At 46.8% G+C, this 16,856-nt stretch overlaps 1 protein-coding gene across 1 annotated transcript in view; it reads right to left on the bottom strand.

Annotated features, from left to right (window-relative positions):
* The window catches only part of ablim2 (actin binding LIM protein family, member 2), a 109,128-nt gene that overhangs the window by 52,470 nt on the left and 39,802 nt on the right, over positions 1-16,856 (bottom strand). Inside the window, exons 3-6 of the mRNA XM_064940745.1 lie at positions 8,988-9,171; positions 7,807-7,919; positions 7,518-7,644; positions 3,258-3,351 (exon numbers count right to left, since the gene is read on the bottom strand). Of these exons, the coding sequence (XP_064796817.1) occupies positions 3,258-3,351; positions 7,518-7,644; positions 7,807-7,919; positions 8,988-9,171 (518 nt within the window). The remainder of the gene's footprint in view (positions 1-3,257; positions 3,352-7,517; positions 7,645-7,806; positions 7,920-8,987; positions 9,172-16,856) is intronic.

The raw sequence follows: 16,856 nt of genomic DNA, 5'->3' as shown, positions 1-16,856 counted from the left end.
CTCCCTCTCTCTCTATGTCTCCCTCTCTCCAAGTCTCCCTCTTACTCCCTCTCTCTCCAAGTCTCCCTCTCTCTCTATGTCTCCCTCTCTCCAAGTCTCCCTCTTACTCCCTCTCTCTCTCCAAGTCTCCCTCTTACTCCCTCTCTCTCTCTCTCTCTCCAAGTCTCCCTCTTACTCCCTCTCTCTCTCCCTCTCTCCAAGTCTCACTCTTACTCTCTCTCCCCCTCTCTCCAAGTCTCCCTCTTACTCTCTCTCTCCCTCTCTCCCTCTTACTCCCTCTCCCTCTCTCCAAGTCTCCCTCTTACTCCCTCTCTCTCCCTCTCTCCAAGTCTCCCTCTTACTCCCTCTCTCTCCCTCTCTCCATGTCTCCCTCTTACTCCCTCTCTCTCTCCCTCTCTCCAAGTCTCCTTCTTACTCCCTCTCTCTCTCCCTCTCTCCATGTCTCCCTCTTACTCCCTCTCTCTCTCCCTCTCTCAATGTCTCCCTCTTACTCCCTCTCTCTCTCTCTCCAAGTCTCCTTCTTACTCCCTCTCTCCCTCTCTCCATGTCTCCCTCTTACTCCCTCTCTCCCTCTCTCCCTCTTACTCCCTCTCTCTCTCCCTCTCTCAATGTCTCCCTCTTACTCCCTCTCTCTCTCTCTCCAAGTCTCCCTCTTACTCCCTCTCCCTCTCCAAGTCTCCCTCTTACTCCCTCTCTCTCTCCTAGTCTCCCTCTTACTCCCTCTCTCCCTCTCTCTCTCCAAGTCTCCCCCTTACTCCCTCTCTCTCTCCCTCCCTTCCTCTCTCTATCTCTCTCACTCTCCCTCCCTTCATCTCTATCCCTCTCACTCTCCCTCCCTCTCTCTATCCCTCACTCTCCCTCCCTTCATCTCTCTATTCATCTCTATCCCTCTCCCTTCCTTCATCGCTCTATCCATCTCCCTCCCTCCCTTCATCTCTCTATCCATCTCCCTCCCTCCCTTCATCTCTCTATCCATCTCCCTCCCTCCCTTCATCTCTCTATCCATCTCTATCCATCTCCCTCCCTCCCTTCCTCTCTCTATCCATCTCCCTCCCTCCCTTCCTCTCTCTATCCATCTCTATCCATCTCCCTCCCTCCCTTCCTCTCTCTATCCATCTCCCTCCCTCCCTTCCTCTCTCTATCCATCTCTATCCATCTCCCTCCCTCCCTTCCTCTCTCTATCCATCTCTATCCATCTCCCTCCCTCCCTTCCTCTCTCTATCCATCTTCATCTCTCTATCCATCTCCCTCCGTCCCTTCCTCTCTCTATCCATCTTCATCTCTCTATCCATCTCCCTCCCTCCCTTCATCTCTCTATCCATCTCCCTCCCTCCCTTCATCTCTCTATCCATCTCCCTCCCTCCCTTCATATCTCTATCCATCTCCCTCCCTCCCTTCATCTCTCTATCCATCTCTATCCATCTCCCTCCCTCCCTTCATCTCTCTATCCATCTCCCTCCCTCCCTTCATATCTCTATCCATCTCCCTCCCTCCCTTCCTCTCTCTATCCATCTCTATCCATCTCCCTCCCTCCCTTCCTCTCTCTATCCATCTCCCTCCCTCCCTTCCTCTCTCTATCCATCTCTCTTGCTCTTCTCTCCCCCACAGTTTTAGGAGTAGGCTGAGAGGCAGGGGAGGTGATCCATTTAGTCTCAGAATGGATTTTGGTGAGAAAGGCAGAGTAGAGCAACGAGGCTGACACACACACACACACACACACACAGGCACAAACACACACAGGCACACACACACACACACACACACACACACACACACACACACACACACACACACACACACACACACACACACACACACACACACACACACACACACACAGGCACAAACACACACAGGCACACACACACACACACAGGCACACACACACGCACACACAGAGAACACTCACATCAGTGGAACAGAGTGGTTGGATGCACGGAGCCCAGCTGGTAATACATTGTCTCTCTCTCTGTCCTGTCCTGTCTTCAAACCAGCCAACTATACACATCCATAAAAACTTATTCTTCCTCTTCCTTCCTCTTCCTGAACCCTACTGTGACCCTTAACCACCTCTCTAGTGTAAACACCACATTCATTGGGGTATTCTGAGCACTATATATGTAGAAGACAGTGTACAGAACAAGGCGATATCGATAACTCAATTTGGACATCAATGCAGACAGAAACTTAGTTCCAAGCTTCCAAGTGTTAACCTCGTTTGACAGGAGCCATTTGATCCATATGTCGTAGCAGACCATTCAGACCATTGAACCACAACCTTCAAACCATCCAGTTCAAGCCTCACTAAGGCCCCTCTGTTGACGTGTCCCTCTGCGGTTCCATTCCTTGATCAATCCCAAATGCCATGACATTTAAGTGCATGCAGGAATCCTATAGGCAAGGCTCCACACAGTCCACAGGACAGGACAGGTGACAGGACAGGACAGGACAGGTGACAGACTGGTGGCTGTGACCCTCCTGACTAAACCCAGTGTTGGACTGTACTGTACTGTGACTTGATGCGCATGGGATCTAAAGGGCAATAGATAGCAGAGCCCTATCATAGCTCTCTAGGTTAGAAGCTGACTATCTCTGTCTGCTGACACTGTTTTGAATTGTGGTTCATGTATGTTAATACCGGAGTGGGGAGTAGGGCCTTGAGGAAGCATTGACCCTCTGCGATCAAATCACACATTGTTGTACAGCACACACACAGAGACACACACACAGACACAGTGCCTTTCAGTTGTGACTGACTGATTGAGGCTGGCAGGCCGCAGGCTACCAACGTGACCCTGTAGGACCTAGAAGCATGGAGCTGAAATAATATCATGGTGTGATTGTCATGCTATGATGAGAGAGGGAGAGGGAGAGGGAAAGAGGGAGAGAGAGGGAGAGAGAGAGAGAGAGAGAGAGAGAGAGCGACAGAGAGTGAGAAAGAGAGCGAGTGAGCAAAAGAGAGCGAGAGAGAGCAAGAGAGAGAGAGAGTGAGAGAGAGAGCGAGCAAGAGAGAGAGAGAGAGAGCGAGAGAGAGAGACTCAGAGTGAAAAGGAGAGTGAAAGCCGACTGAACGCCACAAGTCAGATTGTAAAAGCATGTCAACAAAGGTTACTACTAATGTATACACCTAAGAGTGGCAAGACCATGGGGACCTTTTGTTGTGTGAATCTGAACATGAGCTCTGTCTCATAGACCTCAATCATCCATCACTCCATCCATAGACAGGAGTGACATATAGGTGTTATAAGGCGTCCTACCTCCAGTACTTTCCCGGTGATGTACTTCTTGCAGCTGTCACACTGGATGCCGTACATGGCATGGTAGTCCACCTCGCAGTAGGGGATCCCATCCCTAGTACAACACACACACACCAGAGATCACAGGCAGCTTTCAATACATACTCTGTGACATTCTGACATTTCTGACAAGTGATATCAGAGAAAGAGAGACAGTGACACGACAAGATTCAAAATGTCCAAAATTATTTTCACCTCTGAGTTACCTCGTTACAGGTGAGTGATGTGATCTGAGTTATCTGGTTCCAGGTGAGTGATGTGATCTGAGTTATCTGGTTACAGGTGAGTGATGTGATCTGAGTTACCTCGTTACAGGTGAGTGATGTGATCTGAGTTATCTGGTTACAGGTGAGTGATGTGATCTGAGTTACCTCGTTACAGGTGAGTGATCTGAGTTACCACGTTACAGGTGAGTGATGTGATCTGAGTTACCTCGTTACAGGTGAGTGATGTGATCTGAGTTACCTCGTTACAGGTGAGTGATGTGATCTGAGTTACCTCGTTACAGGTGAGTGATGTGATCTGAGTTACCTGGTTACAGGTGAGTGATGTGATCTGAGTTATCTGGTTACAGGTGAGTGATGTGATCTGAGTTACCTCGTTACAGGTGAGTGATGTGATCTGAGTTATCTGGTTACAGGTGAGTGATGTGATCTGAGTTATCTGGTTACAGGTGAGTGATGTGATCTGAGTTACCTCGTTACAGGTGAGTGATGTGATCTGAGTTATCTGGTTACAGGTGAGTGATGTGATCTGAGTTACCTCGTTACAGGTGAGTGATCTGAGTTACCATGTTACAGGTGAGTGATGTGATCTGAGTTACCTCGTTACAGGTGAGTGATGTGATCTGAGTTACCTGGGTGAGTGATGTGATCTGAGTTACTGAGTTACCTGGTTACAGGTGAGTGATGTGATCTGAGTTACCTGGTTACAGGTGAGTGATGTGATCTGAGTTATCTGGTTACAGGTGAGTGATGTGATCTGAGTTACCTGGTTACAGGTGAGTGATGTGATCTGAGTTATCTGGTTACAGGTGAGTGATGTGATCTGAGTTATCTGGTTACAGGTGAGTGATGTGATCTGAGTTACCTCTGGTGAGTGATGTGATCTGAGTTATCTGTTACAGGTGAGTGATGTGATCTGAGTTATCTGGTTACAGGTGAGTGATGTGATCTGAGTTACCTCGTTACAGGTGAGTGATGTGATATGAGTTATCTGGTTACAGGTGAGTGATGTGATCTGAGTTACCTCGTTACAGGTGAGTGATGTGATCTGAGTTACCTCGTTACAGGTGAGTGATGTGATCTGAGTTACCTCGTTACAGGTGAGTGATGTGATCTGATTTACCTGGTTACAGGTGAGTGATGTGATCTGAGTTTCCTGGTTACAGGTGAGTGATGTGATCTGAGTTACCTGGTTACAGGTGAGTGATGTGATCTGAGTTATCTGGTTACAGGTGAGTGATGTGATCTGATTTATATGGTTACAGGTGAGTGATGTGATCTGAGTTATATGGTTACAGGTGAGTGATGTGATCTGAGTTACCTGGTTACAGGTGAGTGATGTGATCTGAGTTACCTGGTTACAGGTGAGTGATGTGATCTGAGTTATATGGTTACAGGTGAGTAATGTGATCTGAGTTATCTGGTTACAGGTGAGTGATGTGATCTGAGTTACATGGTTACAGGTGAGTGATGTGATCTGAGTTATCTGGTTACAGGTGAGTGATGTGATCTGAGTTACCTGGTTACAGGTGAGTGATGTGATCTGAGTTACCTGGTTACAGGTGAGTGATGTGATCTGAGTTACCTGGTTACAGGTGAGTGAAGTGATCTGAGTTACCTGGTTACAGGTGAGTGATGTGATCTGAGTTATCTGGTTACAGGTGAGTGATGTGATCTGAGTTATCTGGTTACAGGTGAGTGATGTGATCTGAGTTATCTGGTTACAGGTGAGTGAAGTGATCTGAGTTACCTGGTTACAGGTGAGTGATGTGATCTGAGTTATCTGGTTACAGGTGAGTGATGTGATCTGAGTTATCTGGTTACAGGTGAGTGATGTGATCTGAGTTATATGGTTACAGGTGAGTGATGTGATCTGAGTTACCTGGTTACAGGTGAGTGATGTGATCTGAGTTACCTGGTTACAGGTGAGTGATGTGATCTGAGTTATCTGGTTACAGGTGAGTGATGTGATCTGAATCTGGTTACAGGTGATGTGATCTGAGTTACCTGGTTACAGGTGAGTGATGTGATCTGAGTTATATGGTTACAGGTGAGTGATGTGATCTGAGTTATATGGTTACAGGTGAGTGATGTGATCTGAGTTACCTGGTTACAGGTGAGTGATGTGATCTGAGTTATATGGTTACAGGTGAGTGATGTGATCTGAGTTATATGGTTACAGGTGAGTGATGTGATCTGAGTTACCTGGTTACAGGTGAGTGATGTGATCTGAGTTACCTGGTTACAGGTGAGTGATGTGATCTGAGTTATATGGTTACAGGTGAGTAATGTGATCTGAGTTATCTGGTTACAGGTGAGTGATGTGATCTGAGTTACCTGGTTACAGGTGAGTGATGTGATCAGAGTTATCTGGTTACAGGTGAGTGATGTGATCTGAGTTATCTGGTTACTGGTGAGTGATGTGATCTGAGTTACCTGGTTACAGGTGAGTGATGTGCTCTGATTTATATGGTTACAGGTGAGTGATGTGATTCCTTCAAAGAAAACAGAAACCTGAACACTACTCTTGCTAGTATCACTTTTGAATTCAAGCTGACGCGTGGCCTTCTTTAGCCTCCTGGCCTTCATCCAAGCTGTAAGGCACAGAGCTCGCTGGCAGTGTGTTGTAATACATGTCATATATCAAGGCTGGCATGGTACAACTGGACAGAAACCCAAGAGAGAAAGACAATGAGAGAACTGAGATCTCCTCCACTCTTCTTCTTTTCTATGGCTCACGTTCCAAATGGCCCCCTATTCCCTATATAGTGCACTACTTTATACTACAGCCCTATTCCCTATATAGTGCACTACTTTATACTACAGCCCTATTCCCTATATAGTGCACTACTTTATACTACAGCCCTATTCAGTATATAGTGCACTACTTTATTCTACAGCCCTATTCCCTATATAGTGCACTACTTTATACTACAGTCCTATTCAGTATATAGTGCACTACTTTATACTACAGCCCTATTCCCTATATAGTGCACTATTTTATACTACAGCCCTATTCCCTATATAGTGCACTACTTTATACTACAGCCTTATTCCCTATATAGTGCACAACTTTATACTACAGCCATATTCCCTATATAGTGCACTACTTTAGACCAGAGCCCTATTCCCTATATAGTGCACTACCTTTGATAAGGCCCAGGGCCCATAAGGCTCAGTAGTAGTGTGCTACGTGGTGTTAAGGCATCTGGGACCTGGGTGTCGAGGTGGTGTTGATGTGGTGTTGATGTGGTGTTGAGGTGGTGTTGATGTGGTGTTGATGTGGTGTTGAGGTGGTGTTGATGTGGTGTTAAGATGTTGAGGTGTTGAGGTGATGTTGATGTGGTGTTGATGTGGTGTTGATGTGGTGTTGAGATGTTGAGGTGGTGTTGAGGTGGTGTTGAGATGTTGAGGTGGTGTTGAGGTGGTGCTGATGTGGTGTTGTTGAGGTGTTGAGGTGGTGTTGTGGTGGTGTTGATGTGGTGTCGAGGTGTTGAGGTGGTGTTGAGGTGGTGATGTGGTGTCGAGGTGTTGAGGTGGTGTTGAGGTGTTGAGGTGATGTTGATGTGGTGTCGAGGTGTTGAGGTGGTGTTGAGGTGGTGTTGAGGTGTTGAGGTGATGTTGATGTGGTGTCGAGGTGTTGAGGTGGTGTTGAGGTGGTGTTGATGTGGTGTCGAGGTGTTGAGGTGGTGTTGATGTGGTGTCGAGGTGTTGAGGTGGTGTTGAGGTGGTGTTGAGGTGTTGAGGTGGTGTTGAGGTGGTGTCGAGGTGTTGAGGTGGTGTTGAGGTGGTGTTGATGTGGTGTTGAGGTGGTGTTGAGGTGGTGTCGAGGTGTTGAGGTGGTGTTGATGTGGTGTTGAGGTGGTGTTGAGGTGGTGTTGAGGTGGTGTTGAGGTGTTGAGGTGTTGATGTGGTGTTGAGGTGTTGTTGATGTGGTGTTGAGGTGTTGAGGTGGTGTTGAGGTGGTGTTGAGGTGTTAAGGCTATGAGAGACTCACTTGCTGATGTACTCGGCGTTGAGCACCTTGTTGCACACTTTACACTTGAAGCAGCCCAGATGCCAGTGTTTATCCAGCGCGACAAGAGACTGCTCATTCTTAAACTCCTTCCCACAGCCACAGCAGTCTACAGGGAGAGAGGAGGGTGAGAGAGGGTGAGAGAGGAGGGATGTGAAGCAAGGATGAAGCAGGATGTGAAGCAAGAGAAGGAGATGGACTGATATTATACTGTATAGAATGAGGACGTGAGACAGGGAGACAGAACATGCGTGTATGTAGGGTAACTTACTGTGGACAGCCTGTATGGGAGCAGGGCTGTTGGCAGACTGGGGCTGTGTACAGTTTTGGCAGACACACTCTTTACCGTTAAATGTCACACGGTCACCGGCAGGGAACGGCTGTCTGTCAATCAACACGCAACACAAGACACGGTCAGCTCACAACAATTAACGAGTCATGATTAAACTCTGAGCATCTTTTACTGTTTGGGTGAGTAAGACTGCAGACGATGATGTCTGTGGCTGACATTTCCAGGGTAACATGTGAAGGGCGGTCAACCAACGTGATTTGACGTGCAACAATTTTTTGGGGGGCCAACATTGACAAAGAAAATTAGTTCTGATGAAGGCCACTGACGAGGTCCTCTGACAAGGGCCACTGATGGACGAAGGCCACTGATGGACGAAGACCACTGATGGATGAAGGCCACTGATGGACGAAGGCCACTGAAGGACGAGGGCCACTGATGGACGAAGGCCACTGACGAAGACCTTTTCCGTTTCAACTAAATTCTTACGGTATTAGATCATGTGAAATCTAGCACCGTGAACAAATAACCCCACATTGACCATGCATAAATGTATCAATGCCTTTAGGTGAGCAGCAAACACACACAAACACACACAGGCACAGATACATACACACACAAACACACACAGGCACAGATACATACACACACAAACACACACAGGCACAGATACATATACACACACACAAACACACACACACGCACCAAACTAACGAGTCGTAAATGACATATATGAACAAGTACATGGTCCCATCCACACTGACCCAGTGTGATGACTAGAGATACAGAGAGAACTAGATAGATGGTGAATGTGTGATGACAGATGTCGGACAACCAATCTGAGACTCAACCCTCCTCCCCACAGAGAAACACACACATATAGATACCAATGCAACTAACCACACACACAGTTTAATTAACACTATGCTCTTGCCAAGGGACAGACCGCACAACAAGCTCTACAGGAGTCAGGACAGTGTCACTCATCTTCCCCCCTCTCCATTCCTTCCTCTCAGCCTTTATGGCATCTGATTGTCCCTTAGGTGTGTGTGTGTGTGTGTGTGTGTGTGTGTGTGTGTGTGTGTGTGTGTGTGTGTGTGTGTGTGTGTGTGTGTGTGTGTGTGTGTGTGTGTGTGTGTGTGTGTGGGTCCTTTCTCCCTTACTTGCAGGTGAAGCAGACGAAGCAGCGTGGGTGGTAGGTCTTTCCCAGCGCTGACACCACCTCTCCCTCGATGAACTCCTCACAGCTGAAGCAGCGCGTGCCGTACATCCGCTGGTAGTCCTGGGTGCAGATGTACTCCCCCTGACGCACAAAGAACCCCCCCTGGGCCAGGTCAACGCCACACACTGCACAGGGGGGGAGAGAGGAACACAATGAGACATCGAATCAAAGATAGCAGTGTGTTTTGCTATATAAAAAAGAAAGATCACATTCTATAAATACTTCCAACAACTGAATGGGTTAACCAACATTTAGGTATGCAGTGCCTTCTTCACAATCAGCTGAAATGCCTGAGAGGGTGGTACAGATGGATAACTCTATCTGAAATGCCTGAGAGGATGGTACAGATGGATAACTCTATCTGAAACGCCTGAGAGGATAGTACAGATGGATAACTCTATCTAAAACGCCTGAGAGGATAGTACAGATGGATAACTCTATCTGAAACGCCTGAGAGGATAGTACAGATGGATAACTCTATCTGAAATGCCTGAGAGAGTGGTACAGATGGATAACTCTATCTGAAATGCCTGAGAGAGTGGTACAGATGGATAACTCTATCTGAAATGCCTGAGAGAGTGGTACAGATGGATAACTCTATCTGAAATGCCTGAGAGAGTGGTACAGATGGATAACTCTATCTGAAATGCCTGAGAGAGTGGTACAGATGGATAACTCTATCTGAAATGCCTGAGAGAGTGGTACAGATGGATAACTCTATCTGAAATTCCTGAGAGAGTGGTACAGATGGATAACTCTATCTGAAATGCCTGAGAGGATAGTACAGATGGATAACTCTATCTGAAATGCCTGAGAGGGTGGTACAGATGGATAACTCTATCTGAAATGCCTGAGAGGGTGGTACAGATGGATAGCTGGTATCCATAAAGAGAGGTCCAAAGAAGAGGAATGGACACGGTTGATAACACCAGCACTATCTCACAGTCTGGAACAAGTGAGAGGAACAACTGTGATACCAAGAGCCTTTTCTACACGTCTTGTTTTCATTAACCACTGTGGCTGCCAGCAACATATCACTGAGACGCAGAGAGAGTGTGTGGGGTGTCTGCATTTCTCAGCATGTGTTTATGTGTGTGGAAATTCAACGCATTTGACCTCCATGAGCACGGCATGACATCATGTCAGCCATCGCACACACCACACAGAGTGACTGTCAGCATCACACACACCACACAGAGTGACTGACAGCATCACACACACTACACAGAGTGACTGACAGCATCACACACACCACACAGAGTGACTGACAGCATCACACACCACACAGAGTGACTGACAGCATCACACACACCACACAGAGTGACTGACAGCATCACACACACCACACAGAGTGACCGACAGCATCACACACCACACAGAGTGACTGACAGCATCACACACACTACACAGAGTGACCGACAGCATCACACACACCACACAGAGTGACTGACAGCATCACACACACCACACAGAGTGACCGACAGCATCACACACCACACAGAGTGACTGACAGCATCACACACACCACACAGAGTGACTGACAGCATCACACACACTACACAGAGTGACCGACAGCATCACACACACCACACAGAGTGACTGACAGCATCACACACACCACACATAGTGACTGACAGCATCACACACACCACACATAGTGACTGACAGCATCACACACACCACACATAGTGACTGACAGCATCACACACCACACAGAGTGACTGACAGCATCACACACCACACAGAGTGACCGACAGCATCACACACACCACACAGAGTGACTGACAGCATCACACACACCACACAGAGTGACTGACAGCATCATGTCTCTCTCTCTCTCTCTCTCTCTCTCTCTCTCTCTCTCTCTCTCTCTCTCTCTCTCTCTCTCTCTCTCTCTCTCTCTCTCTCTCTCTCTCTCTCTCTCTCTGTCTCACTCTCTCTCAGCATGGAAATAATACATTAACTATGGCAACAACACAATACACACATCCCCATGACATCACTCCCTGGACCCGCCCGCTGGAAACCTCATTCCTTTTTCCACTCATTTAATGAAACAAAGTGAGTTCCTCTCTTTCACAGGCACTGATGGCTAGGGTTTCCTGCCTTCTTTTCTCCGAAAAGGGAAGGGAAGGAGAGAAACAGAGAGAGATGTGATGTTTCAGGAATCCTCCTCCCTGACCTTTTAACACCTCGTGGAGATGGGATATCACACAACACGCATAGTACACACACACACACACACACACACACACACACACACACACACACACACACACACACACACACACACACACACACACACACACACACACACACACACACACACACACACACACACACACACACACACACACACACAGTACAAAGACGGAATGTAGATGAGGTAATACATAAACAACAATGCCTGTGGGTTTTCTACCTCAATAACATCAGTGTGGAAACTAGAGTAACACCCTCCTGGCAGACAGCAAGAAACAGACTGTGATCTGACAGGAAATGGCAGCCATGTCACTTGAACCCAGTACAGCCAGGCCACACCTTCCATAGAATGACATAATACAACTAATTTAATTGAATAGGATCTCTGTGACACGGTCTTGGCACAGCAACATTAACCAATGTTCCTCGGATTGTCGGCCATTTTCAGAAGCGCGGGTGATATATTACTGTTTATAATTTGTCCAAAACTACAGTAAAAGTGTTGTCATTGTTCCAAATGAACACCATCCTAGTCTGCAGTTTCCCTGTTGCATAACCTACTACCGTTCCCACACTCCCCCTCACATTAATCCTCAATGCAACCTCTTTACAACGTCAATACAACCTCTTTACAACATCAATACAACCTCTTTACAACATCAATACAACCACTTTACAACATCAATACAACCTCTTTACAACGTCAATACAACCTTTTTACAACTTCAATACCATCTCTTCACAACAGCAATACAACCACTTTACAACATCAATACAAGGGTGAAGGAGGGGGTACTGGGTCACTATGGGAAGGTTTAGGGTGAAGGAGGGGGTACTGGGTCACTATGGGAATGTTTAGGGTGAAGGAGGGGGTACTGGGTCACTATGGGAAGGTTTAGGGTGAAGGAGGGGGTACTGGGTCACTATGGGAAGGTTTAGGGTGAAGGAGGGGTACTGGGTCACTCTCTGGGAAGGTTTAGGGTGAAGGAGGGGGTACTGGGTCACTATGGGAAGGTTTAGGGTGAAGGAGGGGGTACTGGGTCACTCTGTGGGAAGGTTTAGGGTGAAGGAGGGGTACTGGGTCACTCTGTGGGAAGGTTTAGGGTGAAGGAGGGGTACTGGGTCACTCTGTGGGAAGGTTTAGGGTGAAGGAGGGGGTACTGGGTCACTATGGGAAGGTTTAGGGTGAAGGAGGGGGTACTGGGTCACTATGGGAAGGTTTAGGGTGAAGGAGGGGGTACTGGGTCACTCTGTGGGAAGGTTTAGGGTGAAGGAGGGGGTACTGGGTCACTCTGTGGGAAGGTTTAGGGTGAAGGAGGGGGTACTGGGTCACTCTGTGGGAAGGTTTAGGGTGAAGGAGGGGGTACTGGGTCACTCTGTGGGAAGGTTTAGGGTGAAGGAGGGGGTACTGGGTCACTCTGTGGGAAGGTTTAGGGTGAAGGAGGGGGTACTGGGTCACTATGGGAAGGTTTAGGGTGAAGGAGGGGGTACTGGGTCACTATGGGAAGGTTTAGGGTGAAGGAGGGGGTACTGGGTCACTCTGTGGGAAGGTTTAGGGTGAAGGAGGGGGTACTGGGTCACTCTGTGGGAAGGTTTAGGGTGAAGGAGGGGGTACTGGGTCACTCTGTGGGAAGGTTTAGGGTGAAGGAGGGGTACTGGGTCACTCTGTGGGAAGGTTTAGGGTGAAGGAGGGGATACTGGGTCACTCTGTGGGAAGGTTTAGGGTGAAGGAGGGGGTACTGGGTCACTCTGTGGGAAGGTTTAGGGTGAAGGAGGGGGTACTGGGTCACTGTGGGAAGGTTTAGGGTGAAGGAGGGGGTACTGGGTCACTCTGTGGGAAGGTTTAGGGTGAAGGAGGGGGTACTGGGTCACTCTGTGGGAAGGTTTAGGGTGAAGGAGGGGGTACTGGGTCACTCTGTGGGAAGGTTTAGGGTGAAGGAGGGGGTACTGGGTCACTCTGTGGGAAGGGATCAGATGTAGATTCTGGTATGTAAGTCAGGAACCTGGACCCTCTGACTGAAGGGCTCTGATCTGCGTTCTGATATGTAGAGGATTGAAACCTATCCCCTCTGCTGCTACTCCCTGTACCAGAGAACCTCTCTAGTTTGGGACACACTGTCACCAATGTCGATTCATCAAACAGCCTGCTGTGAAATATGTGACCTGTGACCTAGTAGAAAGGACAGGCAGTTGGCTGGAGGATGATTCAGAGAGGGATATTGGATGAAGATCTGAATTTGAAGATGCTGATGTTGATCGTCATCACCAATCAAAAATACTTCAACACCAGCCCTAAGCATGGCAAGCTGGCATAGGTGTGTGATAATAAATATGAGACATTTATCACCTTCAGAAATCAAACAGGATGGTTATAATGACTCCCCAAATAGGCCTACTGTCTGTCTCTAAGAAGAGAGAAGAGCTGATGAAGAGAGAAGAGTTAATGAAGAGGAGAGAGAAGAGCTGATTAAGAGAGGAGAGAAGAGATAATGAAGAGGAGAGAGAAGAGCTGATTAAGAGAGGAGAGAAGAGTTAATGAAGAGGAGAGAGAAGAGCTGATTAAGAGAGGAGAGAAGAGATAATGAAGAGAGGAGAGAAGAGCTGATTAAGAGAGGAGAGAAGAGTTAATGAAGAGGAGAGAGAAGAGCTGATTAAGAGAGGAGAGAAGAGATAATGAAGAGGAGAGAGAAGAGCTGATTAAGAGAGGAGAGAAGAGTTAATGAAGAGGAGAGAGAAGAGCTGATTAAGAGAGGAGAGAAGAGATAATGAAGAGAGGAGAGAAGAGCTGATTAAGAGAGGAGAGAAGAGTTAATGAAGAGGAGAGAGAAGAGTTAATGAAGAGGAGAGAGAAGAGTTAATGAAGAGGAGAGAGAAGAGCTGATGAAGAGAGAAGAGTTAATGAAGAGGAGAGAGAAGAGCTGATGAAGAGAGAAGAGTTAATGAAGAGGAGAGAGAAGAGCTGATTAAGAGAGGAGAGAAGAGTTAATGAAGAGGAGAGAGAAGAGCTGATTAAGAGAGGAGAGAAGAGATAATGAAGAGAGGAGAGAAGAGCTGATTAAGAGAGGAGAGAAGAGTTAATGAAGAGGAGAGAGAAGAGTTAATGAAGAGGAGAGAGAAGAGCTGATGAAGAGAGAAGAGTTAATGAAGAGGAGAGAGAAGAGCTGATGAAGAGAGGAGAGAAGAGATAATGAAGAGAGGAGAGAAAGGACGGTTCTAGGACGGTTCTAAATGCTGTAGTTCAGGGATCATCAACTCGATTCAGTCGCGGGCCGATTTCTCTCATGAGCGGATGGATGGTCAGGGGGCTGGAACATAATTACAAATCATGTTCTAATTGACTACAAGAAGCCCAAACAGATATAATATATGACTAAAACATAAAAATGTCAAACCTTGCTTCCGTTTCTATACGATCATATATACTGTATCTATCTCTCTACTATGCACGGGAATACATTGAAACAAGACTTCCCAAATTAAAATCACTTGCAGCGGATTCGCTGGTGTTTTTACTGTGTTCTATGTCCAACCAGCGACCCTTTGGGGAACTCGGCTCTAGTTCTCTTCTGGGCGTGATGAGTTGAGTGCACTACGTAACTCAACCCAGTTTACCATCACATCATCACCAGCGTTCAGTACAAAACAGACAAAAGATGTGGCTTGTTTTCTCCACTCCTCTCCACTAATATACATTGTCAAGCTCTGTTCCCCTCATCTCTCCTTCATGTATCCCCTTCATACCCAGTGGCCAAAGCAACCTGAAAAGAATTCACCACTCGCTCTGTTGCCTGCCGCTGCACTTACGGAATCAGATCCAATCAGATTAAGTGTTGTTGGGGTCTGTTATCCCTGTACGTACCATAAGGCTGTCAAACAGCACAACTCACTGGGGGAAGAGACGACAAACGAGCGACCGCCTGCTCTCAAGGATAGTATACCTTTTTCAATCACAGTTGATGAAACACACAAAAGAACTGAAGTACTATTCAAGCCCAAAAATAATACTTTCAATGACTCCTGTCTCCCAAAAATACTTTCAATGACTCCTGTCTCCCAAAAATTCTTTCAATGACTCCCATCTCCCAAAAATGAGACTTTATTGTTTGAAGTGTATACCTCTCCCTACCCTACACTCTTAGCACCTTTTTCCATCTAGAACTTAAAAGGGTTCTTCGGCTGTCCCCATAGGAGAACCCATTGAAGAACCCTTTTTGGTTCCAGGTGGAACCCTTTTGAGTTCCATGTAGAACCCTTTCAACAGAGGGTTCTACATGGAACCCACAAGAGTTCTACCTGGAACCAAAAAGGGTTCTCCTATGGGGACAGCCAAAGCACCCTTTTGGAACCCTTTTTATCTTAGAGTGTACCCTACCATACCCTACCCGGGACGACAGTGGGTGTGCCCAAAACCATGTCAAAGACATGTCACACTCAAACACGTGTGTTACGGTATGCTTAGTATAATTACTCTGCAAAGGGCATTGACTTATGGAGTGGAGCATATTGGTGGAAATTGCAAAGGACTCTGACCCTTTGAACTCTTGAGTGTGGGGGAAAGGGGTGGTAAGTACATGAGGGTGCGTAATGGTTGAGGGAAGAAACCAAGTAATATCATGTTTCAGTAGATTAGGTTGCCTGTACTGTATAGAAAGGATTGTCTGTAGGAAGTAGCGACCCACTGCTGGACTGACAAATACAGTAACATAGACTCAAGAACCATACAGGATTTACACTACACAGACAATAATAATACAATAATTATAAGAATAACAAGAATATAATAAGCCATTGAGCAGATGCTTTTCTTCAGCTAATTGTTCCATTTCCTGCTGAGAGAAGACTTAAGAACCCTCTCTCTCTCTATTGTATCATGTCTATGGGCTGATTGATTGACGATGATTCTCTGTTGCTTCAAGGTCATTCACAGGGAGATAATATTTGCCACATGCACCGAATACAACTGGTGTAGCCTTACGAGTCCTTCCCAACGAGAATAGGAATAAAATACAATACACAAGAACGCAGCTAATCTCAGCAAAAAAAGAAACGTCCCTTTTTCAGGACCCTGTCTTTCAAAGATAATTCGTAAAAATCCAAATAACTTTACAGATCTTCATTGTAAAGGGTTTAAACACTGTTTCCCAATGCTTGTTCAATGAACCATAAACAATTAATGAACATGCACCTGTGGAACGGTCGTTAAGACACTAACAGCTTACAGAGGGTAGGCAATTAAGGTCACAGTTATGAAAACTATGTACACTAAAGAGGCATTTCTACTGACTCTGAAAAACATCTAAAGAAAGATGCCCAGGGTCCCTGCTCATCTGCGCGAACGTGCCTTAGGGATGCTGCAAGGAGGCATGAGGACTGTAGATGTGGCCAGGGAAATAAATAGCAATGTCCGTACTGTGAGATGCCTAAGACAGCGCTACAGGGAGACAGGACGGACAGATGATCTTCCTCGCAGTGGCAGACCACGTGTAACAAGACCTGAACAGGATCGGTACATCCGAACATCACACCTGCGGGACAAGTACAGGAAATCGAACAACTACCCGAGTTACACCAGGAACGCACAATCCCTCCATCAGTGCTCAGACTGTCC

This window comes from Oncorhynchus masou, chromosome 27 (genome assembly GCF_036934945.1).
Source record: "Oncorhynchus masou masou isolate Uvic2021 chromosome 27, UVic_Omas_1.1, whole genome shotgun sequence".
Lineage (NCBI taxonomy): Eukaryota > Metazoa > Chordata > Actinopteri > Salmoniformes > Salmonidae > Oncorhynchus > Oncorhynchus masou.
The sequence above is the reverse complement of the archived record's forward strand: the minus strand, read 5'-3'. Positions and strand labels throughout refer to the sequence as shown.